Source organism: Lissotriton vulgaris, chromosome 4_1 (genome assembly GCF_964263255.1).
Source record: "Lissotriton vulgaris chromosome 4_1, aLisVul1.2, whole genome shotgun sequence".
NCBI lineage: Eukaryota > Metazoa > Chordata > Amphibia > Caudata > Salamandridae > Lissotriton > Lissotriton vulgaris.
In genome coordinates this window covers 2,100,854,278-2,100,872,917 of record NC_141691.1, presented here as the reverse complement: position 1 = coordinate 2,100,872,917, position 18,640 = coordinate 2,100,854,278, and the positions used below count along the sequence as shown (strand labels likewise).

Genomic DNA, 18,640 nt, shown 5'->3' with positions numbered 1-18,640 from the left:
TACAGTGAGCAAAAGATTGCCGAACTGGGAGCCAGCCGGGTGCTGGTGGTCCCCCTCCGATTCAGAGACTTTCTCTTGAACTTGGCACACAATGTGCCTCTTGCCGGGCACCTGGGGCAGGACAAGACGTACAGCTGCCTGGTGACCCATTTCTACTGGCCGAAAATGCGGAACGATGTAATGAACCACTGCTGGGCCTGCCCCACCTGCCAGGCCAGCGGGAAGAGCGGCCGGAAACTAAAAGTCACCCTACAACCCTTTCCCATCGTCACCACTCCCTTTGAGCGGGTGGGAATCGACATTGTGGGGCCCCTGGAGCCGGTTTATACTTGTCCTGGTGGACCATGCCACCCGCTATCCCGGAGCCATTCCTCTCCGGACTGTGACAGCGCCCATGGTAGGCCGAGCCTTGATGTGGATCTTCTCGCGGGTGGGCTTCCCCCGAGAGGTCGTCAGTGATCGGGGCACGAACTTTATCTCCAGATACATGAAGTCCCTATGGCAACAGTGCGGGGTCACCTACAAATTTACGACCCCCTATCACCCGCAAGGAAACGGACTAGTAGAACGATTCAATCGCACCCTCAAGAGGATGATCATGGGCCTGGAAGAGCCCCTACGCTGCCAATGGGACGTGCTGCTCCATGCCTCCTGTTCGCCTACAGGGAGGTCCCCCAGAAATCCCTGGGTTTCAGCCCTTTCGAGCTCCTGTATGGGCACCCCGTCCGGGGCCCCCTCAGCCTGGTCAAAGAAGGGTGGGAGGTGACCCCCCAGAAGACTCCCCCTGATGTGTAAAAGTACCTCTTGACCCTCCGCAACCAGACCCGGCGGTTCAGAGAACTCGCCAAAGCCAACCTCGAAGCCAGCCAAGAAGACATGAAGCGCTGGTATGATCAAAATGCCTCATCCATCGAGTTCGAGCCAGGACAACAGGTTTGGGTCATGTCCCCGGTCAAACCTTGCGCCCTCCAGGACAAATGGACGGGACCCTTCAAGGTGGTGGAGCGCAAGGGCCCAGTCACCTACCTGGTGGACCTGGAGTCCCCCCGGAACCCTCTCTGTGTCCTCCACGCCAACAGACTTAAGCCCCACTTTGTACGCACTAAACTTAGCCTCCTGATGGCTACCGACAGTGGGGCTGAAGAGGACTCCGAGCCTCTCCCCGACCTCCTGAGGAACCTCGAAAAGGCTCCGTGGAAGGAGTCCACCTCTTCTATGCCTTGTCCCCAGCGCAACGCCAAGATTGCCAAGACTTGCTACAACAATTTGCCGACCTATTCTCCCTCATGCCTGGGGTCACCCCCTGGTGCCTCCACGATGTTGACACTGGAGATAGCCCCCCTATCCGGCACAGGGCATACAGGGTACCTGATCGAGTACGCGCCTGCATCCAGTCGGAGGTATCCAAGATGCTGGCTCTAGGAGTGATCGAGCCCTCCGACAGTCCCTGGGCCAGCCCAGTCATGCTGGTCCCCAAGGCCGCCGCCCCTGGCATCGCCACAGAGCTCAGGTTTTGCGTAGACTACCGGGGTCTGAACGCCGTCACCAGGACAGACGCTCATCCCATTCCCCGAGCGGATGAACTGATCGACCACATGGGGGCCGCCCGCTACCTGAGCATCTTTGATTTGACAGCGTGCTATTGGCAGATCGGACTCACCCCCGGTGCCCAGGAGCGATCCGCCTTCTCTACCCCGGATGGCCACTACCACTTCAAGGTGATGCCCTTCGGAATGAAAAACGCACCCGCCACCTTCCAGAGGCTCGTGAACAAAGTCTTGGCGTCCCTGGAGGAGTTCAGCGCCGCCTATCTGGACGATATTGCCGTGTACAGCCGCCAATGGACAGACCACCTCCAACACCTCCAGGAGGTCCTGAACGCCCTCCGGCGGGCAGGGCTAACAATCAAGGCCAGCAAGTGCCAAATCGGCCAAGGGTCCGTGACCTACCTGGGGCACCAGCTGGGAAGTGGCCTGGTGGCCCCCCTCCAACTCAAGATCACCGCCATTCAGGTTTGGGAGCCCCCGGTAACCCAAACAGAGGTCCGAGCCTTCCTGGGGCTCACTGGATACTACCGGCGCTTCGTAAAAGACTATGGCAGCATTGTGGGGCCCCTCACAGAACTCACGTCCAAAAAGAACCCCCAGAAGGTACACTGGACTCCTGAGTGTCAGGTTGCCTTTGAGAGACTCAAATCCGCCATGTGCACCGCCCCCCTGCTCCAAGCCCCCGACTACAGCCGGGAATTCATAGTACAGACGGATGCCTCCAATCATGGCGTTGGGGCCGTCCTCTCCCAACTCAACACAGAGGGAATTGACCAGCCAGTGGCCTTCATCAGCCGACGCCTGCTGGCCCGAGAACAGCGCTGGAGCACCATAGAGCGAGAGGCCTTTGCCGTGGTGTGGGCCCTCAAGAAGCTCAGGCCCTATCTCTTCGGTACCCACTTCCGGGTGCAAACAGACCACTGCAATGGCTGATGCAGATGCGGGGAGAGAATCCGAAGCTGTTACGTTGGTCCATCTTCCTGCAAGGGATGGACTTCACTGTAGAGCATCGCCCAGGCCAAGACCACGCCAACGCAGACGGCCTGTCCCTGTCCCGCTTCTTCCGCCTCAGCGAGGAGATTACCCAAGAGGATGGGTGACTCTCCCTGCCTTCAGCTAGGGGGGACGCATGTTGGACAGACCTCGTGGCATGCCCGACCCCTCCCCGCATGGCTCATGATCACAACCTTCTCGGCTGGCCCGGGTCCCTTCCCGAACCACCGTCTCCGGCCCAGCCGCCATCTTGGACCCTCCACGACCAGGCCTCGTGGCCTCGGTCGACCTCAGCCTCAGGCCCAGCCAAGCCCAGATATCGAGGCACCACCATCCACCCAGGGGGTAAAGAGACCACTTGGCGGGTCAATGGGAGAAGGAGTGTCGATGGCTCTCCTCCACCAGGTTTCGATCGCCCCCAGCCTCCCTGGGCGCTGGCTCCACCCCCCCGCTGGGTGTCTGGATTCCCTCATCCCGGACCCCCCGACCTCCAAGTGTGAGGGTCCGGACATCAAAGGGCGCCAGACCTATAACTGGGGAAGCTCCAGAGCAGGAAGGCAGTTGTATCCTGGAGTCGAGAGACACCGAGACAAACTCATCCTTGGAGGCCTGCTGGCGCTGCCGCGGCTCCTCTTCGTGAACCATCTTGAAGGCCTGCTGGCGCTGCCGCGGCTCATCCTCTTCGTGAACCATCTTGAAGGCCTGCTGGCGCTGCCGCGGCTCATCCTCTTCGTGAACCATCTTGAAGGCCTGCTGGCGCTGCCGCGGCTCATCCTCTTCGTGAACCATCTTGAAGGCCTGCTGGCGCTGCCGCGGCTCATCCTCATCGTGAACTATCCGTGAAGGCCTGCTGGCGCTGCCGCGGCCCCTCCGTCCGAACCCTCCATCTCGAGGATTGTGAGCTCCACACCCGCTACCCCTGTACCGGACCGGTACTGAAACTGTCCCGCTCCCCCCTTCCCCAAAGAGACTAGAATTGACGGGATCCTCGTATCCTGGTCCTGCTGTATCGTCAAGTTACCCTGCCTAAGAATACCTATAAAAGTGTGCAGGACCTATCTTTGTGTGGTGTCCATCTGTGGGGGGGGGAGTTGCTCGTCCATACGATTACAAGAGAGGGCCCTCGCCCGGAGGCCTCTCCCCCTTGCTCGGTCGACCCTCCGGGTCCCCGTCTAACACCTGCCATAATAGGTTTATATGTGTCAGTGATTAAAGGTAGATATAGGTAGCCTATATCTTAGTAAGGGGTGTATGCACCACCTTACCCGGGCTGCAGTAGCAGACCTGTGGTGCCATTTTGAAAAGCTTCCCAGGTGTGGCATAATCCATGCTTCAGCCACTGATAGGCGCCTGGGAAGAAAACCACTAGATTTAGGACAAGGAGCTTCCCAGATCGGTAAACTCAAAAAATTCAGTCCCTATCTCAGTTCAGTGCTAGGATCTCCCCAAGCTCGACCCCTATGTTGAGCCCACAAAACATACACTCCATGAACAGCCAGAAACACACAGCGAGGCTAAACAATAACCCTAGGATTTCACAGCGAATGGAAGGGTACATGAATAATCACACAGTAATCAACAGAACACCAAAAGTCACTCAGCCACTACAGTCCATCCCAGGCTTCCATAAGGAGGACCCTGTGGTTGCAATGTTGATCAACTGGACAACTCACTACTTTCTACTTGACACAGGGGTGACACGATTATGCCTACAGGAGGGAACAGTCCTTCTATCAAAGAACATTCAAGGCACACAAGGGGTCTCAGGCACTGTAGCAGGGATCCCCTTCACAGACACCTTTGAGTTGGAGATAGGGGGTAAAATTGCGAGGGAACAGTTGTTATACTTCCCTTCACCTTGACTAATATCTTAGGACAAGACCTAATGTCCAAATTGAAAATTTCTATCCAATTTTCTGAGATTAGCACTATAGCCTGCTCATCCCCTGGAGCTCCCTCCTTTGTGCACCAACCAGTGAGACACTCCTACTCCACATGGACGCTAGCCCGGATGGACCGCAGTCTGACGCTCTTCGTGGAGGCTTTCCTGGAATTTATAGGAAACATCTTCAAGTTATTTGAATTAGCTTGGCAGAGGGAATGCTGCTCACACCACCTCTTAGTGAAAATTGCCAAAAGGACATAGAAGTTGTTATTCAGTAAGGTACACAAACATCAAGCGATCTGGGGCTTCCACTTGTGCATGTCCTCTGTGCCGGGGCTAGTTCGGGAGCTTGCCCAGGCACACATGGACATTGACAGTGACAAATAGAATGTGAATACCCCCGGGAATATCAGGATCAACTTCTGTTGCCACTCTGGCACCTCCCCTAGTGATCAAATGGAACCGACAAGCTTGCCTGGCACTATGCAAGGTATCCCCCTTACCTGCTGATGAACACAGTGCCCAAACGAGTGACCATTGGAGGGAAATCAACACAGCCAGCAAACAGGACACTCCTTACGCAATGGCCCATTAGGAAGGGTCAAAACCAGGAGCAAGCCTAGAGAAATTCCACTAGGCCGGGCCCCCACAACAACTCCACTGTACGCTATTTCAGTGTATGAAGCTACACTCTTGCCATTACACTAATGCTATTCTACCTTATGCCTCTCTATTATAGATTTTATACTTTGCCAAACTACACACTACGCGACTGCACTCCATTCTTTTGCACTCCACTGTAGGCTAGTCTACTGTCTCCCACTCCACTTTAGAAACGTTTTACTTCATGATTTTGAACTCTATGCTAACCCACTGTACGCCACTCTACTGTACTTCACTTTACAACACTCCCCTTTATTTCACTCCACTCCATTGTATGCCTTTTTTGTGGTAGGTTACCCCATATTTTTGACACACTCCTCCTACTTTTTGCTTAATTTGTTTTGTTGGCCTTAGGGCTCTGTGCACTTTACCATTTCTAACCAGTGCTAAAGCGCTTGTGCTCTCTCCTTAAAATATGATAGACTTGACTTATACCCAATTGGTATATTTAATTAATGTATACGTTGCTAGTGAAGTGGCACTCCATGTGTCCAGGCTCTGTAAATGTAATGCTACTCGTGGGTTTGCGCAATAAAAATACAAAACAGTTATGGAATGCCTGAGGTAATGAGATGCTGCTTGCAATAAGTGACAATAGCTAAGGGTAACACTTCAACCCATCATTCTTTTGCTCATCATGCCACCTCAGTTTGGACCCAGCTATATGCAAATTAGTCTTGACCTTGTTCCTTGTGAGAACAGTTCAGCTCAAATTGGCAAGCCATGTCCTCCTTGAACAGGAACACTGGAAACCCAGGAGCAGTTTCACCCTAGTTATGGGCTCATCAGTCAGGCTCACAATTTCATTTTTAATAAATATATCTCACCCCTAATGTAGGCATTGTACTGAAAAGCAGAACATGTACTTTTAAGATTTTGCATGGCCTGGTAGTAAAAATGCCTAAATTCATGTTTCACTACTGCAATGCATATCTCTCCAGGAGGATAACATTTACAATTCTGGACATGCCACTTTTAGAAAGTTGTTTGGGCCTACTGTCTGTCTCGGGTCACATGACTGGGTGTAGTTGGCAGTTGGGCTTTATGTATGGCTCCTAGGCAACCACACACAATGGGAGATTGGAAGTGACTTGATGGGCTATCACTAACCGGATGGAAGGGGGTGGGTCCCTTGCTCACTTTGCCACAGGGTTCAAGCTAGCCTGGCTGATGAGAGGTATTACCCCAAAACCGGGCCGAGGATGCTTGTTTCTGGCCCAGGGAAGACCTTGCTTGGCAGTTCGGGCTGGACTGTTCCCAGGCTGAACAGGGTCAAGACTGATTTGCATATGGCTGGGTGCTAACTGGGGTGGCGAAGTACGCTAAAGAACAATGATGGACTCAACCCAGAATTTTGACTGGGGGTGAGTGTCTGAAAAGTTTATGAACTCCGTCCTTCATCCCCTTGTGTTTGCATTAGGGAGCAGCTCTGCCCAGCCTCACTTACAATGGAATAGGCTGTGTTCTGTCTACATACAAAGGGCTGCTTACCCACTGTAGCTAGCCTGTAGCTGGGGCAGGGAAGGCTGGGCATCCATGCACTTCAAAGGCATGCCTCTAGAAGCTTCTCCCCCACTTCTAAAGCCCAAATGTTTATAAACATAGGACTTCAGACACTGCTGGCCTGATTCACAGAACTAACTTACAACAACATCCTAAACGTACTACTTTTGGTATTAACAGAAGGCATTTAGTAGTCTTAAGTTGGGATTTTGTGTTAATGTAGGAATTTGTCTTAAATTAGGATTTTGTCCCAAAATCTAAGGTTGAAGATACATGTATTCCTGTACCATGATGATTGGCTGTTGAAGGCAGGCTCACCACAGTGCATCAGACATCTTCCAGATTATGATCTCCTCTCTTTTCAACTTAGCATTTTCAATTGTCTTCCACCTCCTATCTATGCAATGTCAATTCTTCATTAGAAAAGTGCTGGATACAATAATGCTCAAGGTGATTTCCCATCTTCAGTGAGTCTTGCATATTCAGGTTATGATGTAGATGTTTCAGTTGGGGGGGCTCCTCTTCTATCTCAGACAGTTCTGCAACTGCAAGGATTACTGGCCTCCTGCATTTTACTTCGTCACTTCAGACCCAATAGTTCTGTAGTGGAGTCTCCATTTTTACTGGGCTCAGCACATGGGGATACTTCTGGATAGGATTCTGAGTTCCTTGAATGTAGCTCCGGAACGACAGTGTTCATTGGTGTTATGTTATGTTATGTTATGTTATGTTATGTTATGTTATGTTATGTTATGTTATGTTATGTTAAAGTTAATTTATAAAGCGCACGTTCACCAAACGATTTCTTGGCACTGTGAGCAGAGCGGTAACAAAATCAAAGAGTAAGGGAGAATCAATTGTAAGCATGGGAGAAAAGCCAGGCTTTAGGTAATTTCCTAAATTGCGTATAGGAGTCCGCCATGCGCAAATAGTGAGCGAGAGCATTCCAAAATTGGGGTGCCAGGGCCATGTATCTGGTGCTCAATCAACCTATGTTTGGGAAGCCTTTTTGTCCCCCACTAACAACTTTTCCCTTGGATGGGACAGTCATCTCAACACCTTTGAACATTCAGGTGTCTGGTATACTAAAGAACATCAATTAATATTTTCAAGCTGAGGGCAATTTGGTAGATTCTCATGATGTCTTAACTTTGTGTCTGCGGTTACCATCATGCTTTAGTATTCGCAGTATCCAGATTTCTCTTCTCTATATGGTGTGTTAGGAAAAGGCTCCTAGGATAATCGGATGTCAATCTTATCTTAACTCTCAAAGTAGGAATGGAAAGCCAGATCTTAAGTACCTATAGCTCTCAATTTTGATATTAGGTCTTGGGAAAGTAATACATTACGTTTCAGGATTGTCTATTTTAATGACCCGGGGCCCGATTTAGGTTGCCCAAATACCGGTTGGTAACAGTGAAATTCGGTAAATTTCAACATTAGCGACCGGTGTTTAGGCATTCGTGATGTAGGGAAGGATTTGGTATTAAAGAATCGGTAAATACCGATTCCCTAATACCGATTCCTAGTTGGCCTTGCATTTAAGGAATCTGTATTACCGATTCCTTAAATGCAATGTAGGAAGCACTTTCAAGAGTGCTTTTGGGCCTTAGGAATTTGTTAATTTCCAACAACTTCAAGTTGGTGGTAATTACTGAATTCCTTTAAAAAAGCTAATTTTTGCTTTTTAAAAGTGCCATGTGGCACACATCCATGCCCTTAGGGCATGACTGTGGACCACGTGTGCACACATGCACATTTCCGGGGTGCAACAGGGTGTCCTTTGGACACCCTGGCATACATCAAATACCTCCCAGTATTACCCCAAATCGGTAATACCAAATTGGTAATACCGAATGTCTTCACATTCATTCCTATGTGCCTCCAAACCCATAGAAATGACTGGGTAGGTATTCCCCATTACTGAATCTGTATTACCGATTCGGTAATAGGGAATATTATTGATTCAATATTTTTTACTGATTATTTACACTATTATACAGAGATTGTAATTTTTCCAGGGTTGTGCAGCACAACTATTTGGAGTGATGGACCCCCATTATGATCTCAGTAGATACTGCTTCAGTACTACTTCCCAATATAAGAAACCAGTGGGTAGAACTACCCATCAGAAGAAAACTCTCTCAGACTCACAAGCCTCCTAGTTCTGAGGTGCGGTCCTATGGATTGCATGAATAAAACAACAGTAACTAATGTTTGCATATAGTGTAAAACCTTATATGTCACAGTGATGTTTCATAGGATGGAGGAATTTGAGCCATGCAGTGCCGCCTGTTGGCAAAAAGGAGACATTGAAAGAATGATGTGATTGAGTCTGGTACCTGGGTGTTTTATAAGGTGAGTAATCTGTGGGCAAATAGATTATCTACTAGAAAGAGTGCTACTGAAAGTAAGTACTTTTCTCTTCGCAAAGAATTCCACATCTGAACTACCCTTGGGTATTTACAATTTAGATTTTATGAGTGAATGACGTTATTGCTATATTTACTTGATATTTATGTAGAAATGTGAAGGAGAACGTGATTTTATGACTTAGTTCTATATCCGGTTTGTTCTCTAGAAATCTGGAAAGAATATAAAATCATGCTTTCCTGACTGCATTGCTACACACAGTTATATCTCTGCCAATGTATATCTATGTACCTATTCTATTTTCATTGTCTTTTTTATTTGTTTGTAATTTATTGACCTACTTTTTCTCCAGGCCCTGTCTTTCCATCCACAATGAATAGCAACACATGTAAGTAAAATGAAACCTATTCTATTTAGGTGGATGAAAGTGTGTGAAGCATCTGTCATGCCAGCTCTAATATTTATGTTCCATCTTGTAGAGATAAATGTCCTGTCTCTCATTCGTACAGTTGTCCATGCACGGATTTGTTGTTAAAACGTATTCACTCTCTGCCGCCTCCCCTGCTATTTGACCTTATTATGAGAATTGTAATCTCACCTTTTTCATCTGTGTTTGATATCTGTAACAATTAGATTGAGATTTGAGAACTTACTGGCAAATTGACTCCATGAGTTAACTAAAACAATGAATACTTCTATGATGTAATTACCCATGACTTCAAAAACGTTTTCAAGATATGCATAGTAAAATACATGCTAAAGCTATTTATGCTGCAAATATTATAATGCTGGTTGATTACTGTGAGTATTCCTGTACCTTTGTGGGGGACCACATTTACCTGAATCCTTACAGCCCCAGGAGGCGGTCCCTGGCTACCCCACACCTACTGCTGATCATAGCGCTTCAAAGCGCTCTCCGTTGTCACATGATTACTGTGAGCATTCCTGCCCCTTTGTAGGGGGAACTACATCGACCTGCATCCTCAGGGACTCAGGAGGTGGTCGATGGATACCAAACACATTCCACTGATTGTAGCGCTACAAAGAGCACTTCCTTGTCCTGCAGCGCAGAATTAGTCAGAGCATTCCTGCACTTTTGTCGGGGACTATACCTGCATCATAAGGGCCCCAGGAGGCAGTCCCCTGATACCCCACACCTGCTGCTGATAGAAACGCGACAAAGCGTGCTTGCTTTTCATGTGACGCGGACAGCACCAGGACAAACCCTGGACCATGGGTGGGCCCGTTCTGCATCCATCAGCTACACGAAGCCGAAGGTAGAACACGTACATCTCCTGTCGCGGTGCAAGGCTTTATTTGCTTTGAGCACAAGTGGGTGCAGCTCCTCTAATTGAGAACAAGGGGTGAAAGATTTGTAATTGCTGCTTTTCACGCCACTGTATTTTTCTTCTTTAGGTTGTCACTGCTTTTAAAAATTCCTAGAAGTCCTAATCCATAGGATACTATGCTAAAACATCATATATCCTCAGATTACTTGTTTTGCTTGACCATGCTCAAATCCAGCTGCCCATCTTCTGTTTTTTTTTGCTCAATCTACGCATTACCCCAAAGGAGGAGGATTATTCCTATCTGTAGAGTTCTGCTCACATCTCGTTTTTGGGACGTAAGCAGAATCCCTAGATGTAACACTGAGGAATACATTATTTTGCCATCTTTAAGTTTTTAGGTATCGCTAAGTCCATTTAGTAGCGGCTTTGGAAAGTGCTCCCAAAGCGCAGACCAACTTGCTAGAACGCGCGCTTGAGCGCACATCCTTTGCGTGTTTTAGCGCATCATCGTGATCACTTTCGCTTTCCAAGAGATCGCGATGACTTTCGTTTTTTTTTTATGAGCACAGCCGCTCACTTCTAAATTGCTGGCTTCTTGTTGTCTTTTGCTCTCTTTCACTTTCACCTCTCACACGTTCTTTTTTACACCTTTAATCCTTTCCACCCCCAACTGTTCATCTTCTCGCTCCTTCACTTGCCACAATATCTTCCTCTCTTTGCCTTTCCATGTCAGGCCATCTTCCCAGCACTTACGAGATGATAGCTTCTGCAGTTTGTAGACTGCCCTGTACGTGTTATACTTCAAATACCCGCTCCTTCCCCAGAGGTGCCGACTCCTCCCGTTCCAGAAGCACATTTCCCTCTTCTCCACCAAGATGCAACTCCCCCCCTCCCTCCATAAGCTGCACACTTCCATCTCCTCAATAACCCAAGTATTTCTTTCTCTTACACGAAGGGCACTTTTCTGTCACCCACAAGCAGCATGCGTCTTTCTCCTCTACGGAAAGTGCACTCTCCTCTGTCATCCACGGGAAGGACTCTTCCCTCTCCACTACTAGATGTAAACTTCCCATTAGAAATGTACAAAAGACAGCACCTCAGTCTCTCCAATTCTCCTTCGCCACTCTGCTGAAATTTCCTCCTCCCCATTCATGAGATGCTTACTACTCTCCACCACAGAAGCAGACAGAAATGAGGCATAACCGCAGGAACAACAATGCCTTATTGTTGGACAGCTGAACGCTTTCTGGAGGGGAAGCATGTTCTGTGTGCCTGCTGCGCTTTTAAATTAGGAGGTTGCATAATGGCTAGAGTGGTGGACCACAAAGCAGAGGAACCAGGGTAGAGTCTGACGGAGGCTCAAGTGTAATCACCAAATCTTCTCGTGCCTAAAATGAATCTGTCCTTGTGTACTGCAACTAGTGCTCATGTGATGCACTCTGATACCTTCACGTAGAGTTCGATTTGTATAAGAAATGCAAAAAAAAATAATATATATATATACAATTGTGGTTAGGGGTGAGGCTAACTACAGGTTATCCTGGGTTGTGTTGAGGTATTTTAGAGCCCTAGGGCAGATGCATTTTTTTTGCAATTCCACCTCATTTTTTTGTCACCGACGACATGGCTCTAGTCTTCTCAGTGAGAGCTCATGGGTGACAATAAAACTCAGCAGCGGCCCCTAATGGTGAAACACCCTTGAAGCCCATGCATTGAAATGACACAGTCATTCCCCTAGCGCTGAGAGGGAACACTTTGGAATGTGTGGGCAGGTCTGGTTGTCAGTATGCACAAAGCAGGTGTGCCACTGGCTGTGTGGGTGGGTGAGCCAGAAGCCTCCCTCTGCTCAGTCTTCTGGGGGGCATAAGTTCGAGGGCAGGAGGCCCTCCTTGGAGGCTGGCATTTTTGCCATTTTCAAAGGCGTGCCCCTGGATTTATACCTGGAAACTGAGAATCAACCTTTAATTGGGACAGTACTCAATTGTAGGTAGTTAATGAATGTATTGTGTAATTTATATTAAAATAATGATACTATATAATGACTTAAATAGTAAAACAACCTAATAATTACAGTCAATCAGCAATTAAAATCCATACTCATGAAGTTATATCATGTACATTACAATACATTGCCACTAATATACTTCGTTTAAACAGGGCCTTCAGACGCAGCTCTAACCGTGAATACATTTAATGAGACAACTAATGACTTTATTAGAGTTCCTGGCAAAAGTGAACTGCGTGGCATCTTTAATGTCCTGGTGCTAGCCTGTTGAAATGGTTTTAGAAATGTCTAGGAATCCTGTAAAGTAGACAGAGGTAAGGGATATCTTATACAGTTTTAGAAAATAGGTTTTATGTTGTAATTGTATTTATATAGCGCTTGTATAGCCAATAGGCTAGGGCATAGCTAATAGGTCTTGCTTTTGGGACCTTTTAAGTATTTAATTATGCAGCACAATATCCATGGTGCAACAACATCAACTGTTGCATGGATAAACACTCATAAGGTCCCAAAGGCGAGACCTATTGGCTATGCCATTGCTTATTACATGGGCATGGAGAATTCCCACAGCCAGATTGGCAAGAAGTGGAAAGGGCATGCTGTAATCACTGCTCTGGTTTACACCCATAGTTCTTCATCCATATACCATAATGACGGTGGTATTGTGCCGGTTGCCACTGTAAATGTTTTAAGGGAATCTTGATCCTTTAATGTTTTGCACAATATTTTAATCATACTGTTCATTGCATAGTATTTATTTAAATGTATTTACTACTTTATGCAAGTGTTTCTTTTCTGGGTAATGCAATAAAATTATGATACAATCGTTACTATAATATTTTTCAGAAAAACAATGACAAATCATCTATTGAATAAACATAGATGGGTACTCGACAACTATGTACCTGGTGTCCCTTGTATTTGCTTCTCAGTTCTAATATGAGTTTACTCTTGTAGGATTGTTATGTTATGTTATGTTATTTATTCTTTTGTATAGCGCAACGGTTACTCAAAAAGAGTGTCCCGGCGCTTTAGGTAAGGAGAACAGATTTCAGAATAACACAACACAATTAAAAGAGGTTAAAAGGCAAACAGAACAAAAAAGAGGAACTACTAGCAAACCTATTGGGAAAACAGCCAGGTTTTGAGACCTCTTCTAAAATCAAGGAGCGTAGTCGCCCCCCGCAATGGGAGCGGTAATGAATTCCACATCTGTGGGGCCAACAGACTGAAAGAGCGGCCCCCGAGGCGAGCCCTCTTCACACGCGGAACAGCCGCCAAAAGTAGAGATTCCGACCTCAGCGAGCGAGCTGGATGGTAAAAGGTCAGTCTCTTTTGGAGATGTTTTGCTCCCACAGCATGGAGCGCCTTGTAGGCCAAAGTCAGAGCCTTGAAGGCGATCCGTTTGCGGATGGGTAGCCAGTGTAAAGTCACCAACAACCCAGAGACGCTGGTGCGTCTACTTAGGCCAAAAATGGCCCTGGCCGCCGCGTTCTGTGCAACTTGAAGCCTCTGCAGCAGGTACTCTGGCAGGCCCAGGTAAAGAATGTTGGCATAATCCAACCTGGAGCCTATCAGAGCCTGCACAGTCAGCCTCCTGTGCTCCTCGGACAAGAGAGGCAGAAACCTCCGCAACATTTTTAAAAGGCCGAAGCAGGTGCCAGTCACCCCCAGGATCTGGGCTTTCATCGTCAGCCCCTTGTCCATCTTAACCCCCAAGTTTTTAGCCATGGGAGACGAGCCGGACGGAGGGAACATGTCGATGGGCCACCAGGCCTGCCAGCTAGGCTCCGTATCGCACCCGAAGAAGAGTACCTCAGATTTGTCAGAATTGCACTTGAGGCTGTTCAGTTGGAACCATGAGAACACAGCCCCAAGGCAGTTCTGGATACTCTCCCCATCAAAGTCAGCCCCTCTCTCGCAAGAGAAGAGGAGCTGGGTGTCGTCGGCATACGACACGATCCGGGCACCAAATGACTCCGCCACCGCCGCCAAAGGGGTCATAAAGATGTTAAAAAGGGTCGGGCTCAGTATAGAGCCCTGAGGGACCCCGACTCCCAAAGGCGGCATTACAGCGGTGTCAGATGATGTCCAGATCGTTTGCCGGCGGCCGGCTAAAAAAGATGAAAACCATCTGAGCACCGTCCCCCGCAGACCAATTTCGAAGAGTCTTGCGAGCAGGCCCTCATGGGGGACGGTGTCAAAAGCCGCCGACAAATCCAACAACACCAGCATGACTTTGCCCCCGGTATCCAGCACCCCTTTAATGGTTTCAGAAACCTCAAGGAGCGCGGTCTCGGTGCTACGATTTGAACGGAAGCCCGACTGGGAGTCATGTAAGATCTCATGGGACTCCAGAAAATTGGAGAGCACCAACTGAACGTGCTTCTCCAGGATTTTTACAAGGGCCGGCAGCAGCGAAATTGGCCTATAATTGGCTGGAGCTTTCGGGTCAAGTCCCGGCTTTTTAAGCAACGGGATGACCATTGCCTGCTTCCACACTGGCGGCACCACTCCCAGACTCAGCGAAAGGTTGAGAAGAGGGTGCGAAAGTGGATTGTCCACTTGTCAATTGAGTTACCTATAAACGCACAATACTTTTCTTTAATACCAGAACTGCAAAATAGCTAGAATCTGCCTTTTTTATCAGTTTGTACCCGGATGCAAATAAATGCCTGAATATTGTTTATAGGCAAACTAGATGAATTGATGGATTCTCTCTTGGGAAGCATAGAAGAACCACTTGTATTCAGGCAGACTGTGCCTCCCTAAACTGAAAAGAAATACCTAGAGGCATGACCTGCCACCTCTGACTGCAGCATAGATATAAGGGCATATGGGTTAATCTCCCTTGTACCCAATTAAAGGTTTTCTATATATTTTCCTTCTGTGAGAGGACCTGTTTCTCCCCCTGATCTATCTTGAGATATATCACAATGCCCCTGTCTTTGGACATTGGAACCCTCAATTATCAATCCCAATGCATCTCTTAGTTTATCTAGGCAGAAGTTTCTTATTAGTATTATTAGCTAGTATTTATGTTCACTGCAAGTGGAATCTGGTGATCCACATCAAAAATCAGAGAGAGGTTACTTGGAGCAACTGGAACCATGTACCTCTGAGGCCCAGGCCTACTTTCAATTCCAAAAACAGCAACAAGTATAGACCTTCAGCACATGACATTCAGGGTAGTGAGGCAAGGAGTCCAAGGATTACTGAGGAATTCTGGCCAGTACTTTATGTTTTATGAGAAAAATAAATTAGTGTACTCACAACTTAATTCTGTGCAGATAGCAATGCCAAGATGTCTGAGGTAGGACACCTATCATGGGAATTGATAGACAGTATTCATAGGTTTTTAAGGGATACAGGATGTCCCCATGGGTACGACTACATGGAGCTGTCCTTGAGTCTACGCTGCTACCAATCACTTTTAGGGTTTCTAACTGCAGTTCAGGGTGAGTGAGGGTTCATGCATTTCTCAATTGCTGCAGCTGGAGGGTCGAGGTTGCACCACTAGACCAATATTCTCAAAGTTGTCATGGAATGCAGGTCAGCCCTGCACTGTAGGAGAAGGAGAGAGCAGGAGTGCTCCATATTTACAGAAATATAGCACTCTCCTCCCCACTCTCTAGCGCTACTGCAGAAAGCGGCTGCGTGAGCCAAGAACACACCTTTGCACCATATTGCCAGGCTGCCTATGTGAGTCTAGCATATGTTTTGTACTGGAAGGATACCCTTCCAGTAAAAAATACTATGCTTATACTAACCTTAAAACGTTTTCCACCTGTTAGTGTGCTATACAGTGCAGTGCACATGCAAAGGCAGAGAAGCAATATGAAATGAATGCATTTCTCCATGTTAGCGCCTGCGTTCCACTGGTATAATTTTTTGGTGCTAAACTTTTTAACTAATGTTAATAGATAGCATTTTCTATCAAAAAGCATTGGTGGTTGCATGAGAACAGCCATGTACCACTCATGTAACGCTCCTGTGAAGCAAAGTAATGCAACCATTGACATTGGTTTGTTAATCCCCAAAAAAGGTTTTGCGTTGGGTTTGCTTTGAACAAGTAACGCAAACCAGACACTACAGCTTCGTGAATCTGGCCCCAATTATCCTGCCTCTTCCTACCTTCTCCCAGCCATTTCCAGAATCTTGGAGTGTGGTCACAATGGAGGCAGGAGCCTTTGCAGTCTCAATAACAGTTACTACAGACCCAATAGTCCTTCCCCAAACAGCAGAGGAGGTGCTTTACCAGCAGGTGAGGGGGGACTCTGGTGCAATCATCTAGAGCCCTCACTTAAGGGTCCCCAGGACACTGTGATGATGGTAGGTTGAAGGTCACAGATGCCCATTCTTAGGCATTACACACAGTCTTGGCAATGGGAATGAGACGCATCAATTGTTGTGGTTTTAGGATATCCAGCATGTTGTACTTAGGGAAGCTAAACAAGGCAGTGTGAGAACAAGCTGATCCCATATCAGTCTAGCTATTCATTTTTTTTGTTTGATTTATATAGCACAAACTTGAGCCGAGGGCATTAGAGCTGTATACATGGATTACATACACATGGTTTACAGGGGTATAACAAAAGTGAGAAGGATAGAGACATACATTGCACGACTTTAAAGAGATTAAATATACATAATTCATTGGAGGCGTCATCCAATGGGAAGGCAAAACTCATACATTATAAGGCAAGTAGATGTAAACATGAGTCATTTATGGTAGATAGATACAAGTCAGAGGCATATATTTGTACAGTATATGGTAGAAGTGGAGTAGAAAGGGTGCAGAATAGAGATCAGAGTGAGTGTAGAATTTGTTGGACATGGTATTTCGTAGGTCAAATGCAGTCATTTAGGTGGATGAGTTTAGGAATTTCTTGAGAAGAGATAGTTTTAAAAGAGGAATATGCATCTCAGGATTCTTTTTGTGCAGGAAGCTGTGTTACAATTATATGAATATTCCCCTTAGTTGCTGCAGGTTGTTGCTTTTTTCAGCAATTATGGGGTGAAAGTCTTTCCACACATCTTCAATTAAGCTGAACTTAAATTAACTATGTGTGTGTGGTGAAGAAAAGTACATAAAACATGCAAAAGTGTTACCATGTACAGGGATGTAACTGACCCACAAATGGAAGTAAATATATACTATTTATTTTACTGAATTTTTCAGCAAAACAGATTTTAGAATTGTTGATTAAAAATGTGTCCTTTAATATAGTGCGTTTAACTCTGTGGTCCTTAAGATGGATGGGATTTTGCGTTCTTTTTATATTCTACAACAAACAATGCACTGCCTCCTACCCCACCCCCTTTATGATATTTTCAGCCTGGTACATCTTTGCTTGCTTACATTTTGATGTTCTTTCTTGCAGTTGATGAGGGTTATGAGCCATGTAATCAAAATGATGACCTGACAATGTTACTGATTGGAAGTACTGGAGCAGGGAAAAGCGCCACAGGAAACTCCATCCTTGGGGAGAAGCTCTTCGTGTCCAGGGCATCTGCTAAGACAGTGACGGTGGAGTGTGAGAAGAAGGCCTGTGTCCGGGACAGGAGGCGTCTGGTGGTGGTGGACACCCCCGGGTTCTTGAACAGTAACAGATCAGAAGAAGTGAGTCATTCACTGCAGCTCTGTGGTCCTGGGCCCCCTGTGGTAGTCATGGTTCTCCAGACTGGAAGATTCACCAAAGAAGAGCAGGAGGCAGTTCAGCGAGTCCAGGATCTGTTTGGAGCACAGGTGCTCAAACGCATGGTTGTTGTATTCACCCGCAAAGATGATCTGGGAGATAAATCAATAAAAACATTTGTTAAGGAAGCTGAGCCAACACTGAGAAAATTAATTACCAAATGTGGAAATCGTTACTGTGCCTTCAACAACAGGGCAACTGGAGAAGAAAACAACAAACAAGTGACAGAGTTGATACAAATAATAGATAAAATGAACAGCACTGAGCTGGGCTCTCCTATACATCCAGAGCCCAGAAAACCTGTGGACAAGCGCATTGTCGTAGGAGTGGTGTTGGGGTTGGCAATTCTGCTGGTCCTCTTGGGAGTGGTGGTTGGGTACTTGAGCAAAAAGTCTTAAGTACTGGTCACTGACTGATAGAATCCTTAAGCACATGTAATGCTTTTTTCCTAGGTACCATCTTTGTCTCTACTTTATACCTTATGCACACCCAAGCAAGTTAAGCAATCTAATATTGGCTACAGTCTTGTGAAATCAAACCTTGCTTCTTGTAAAACTTTTTAGATATTGAAAAGGATAGCTGTACAATGATGACCAACAGCTCTCCTGCCTTATTACAAGACTATCTACAGTGAAGCGTTAGAATTCAAAACAACACCACAGCTACTCTAAGACAGAATATAA

The 18,640-nt window shown here is 46.8% G+C and overlaps 1 protein-coding gene across 1 annotated transcript in view; it reads left to right on the top strand.

The window, feature by feature from the left end:
- LOC147725119 (GTPase IMAP family member 9-like) overlaps nucleotides 1-18,355 on the top strand; it is a 68,534-nt gene extending 50,179 nt beyond the window's left edge. Inside the window, exon 2 of the mRNA XM_086918177.1 lies at nucleotides 17,643-18,355. Within this exon, the coding sequence (XP_086774303.1) occupies nucleotides 17,643-18,355 (713 nt within the window). The remainder of the gene's footprint in view (nucleotides 1-17,642) is intronic.
- Nucleotides 18,356-18,640: the final 285 nt, after the last annotated feature.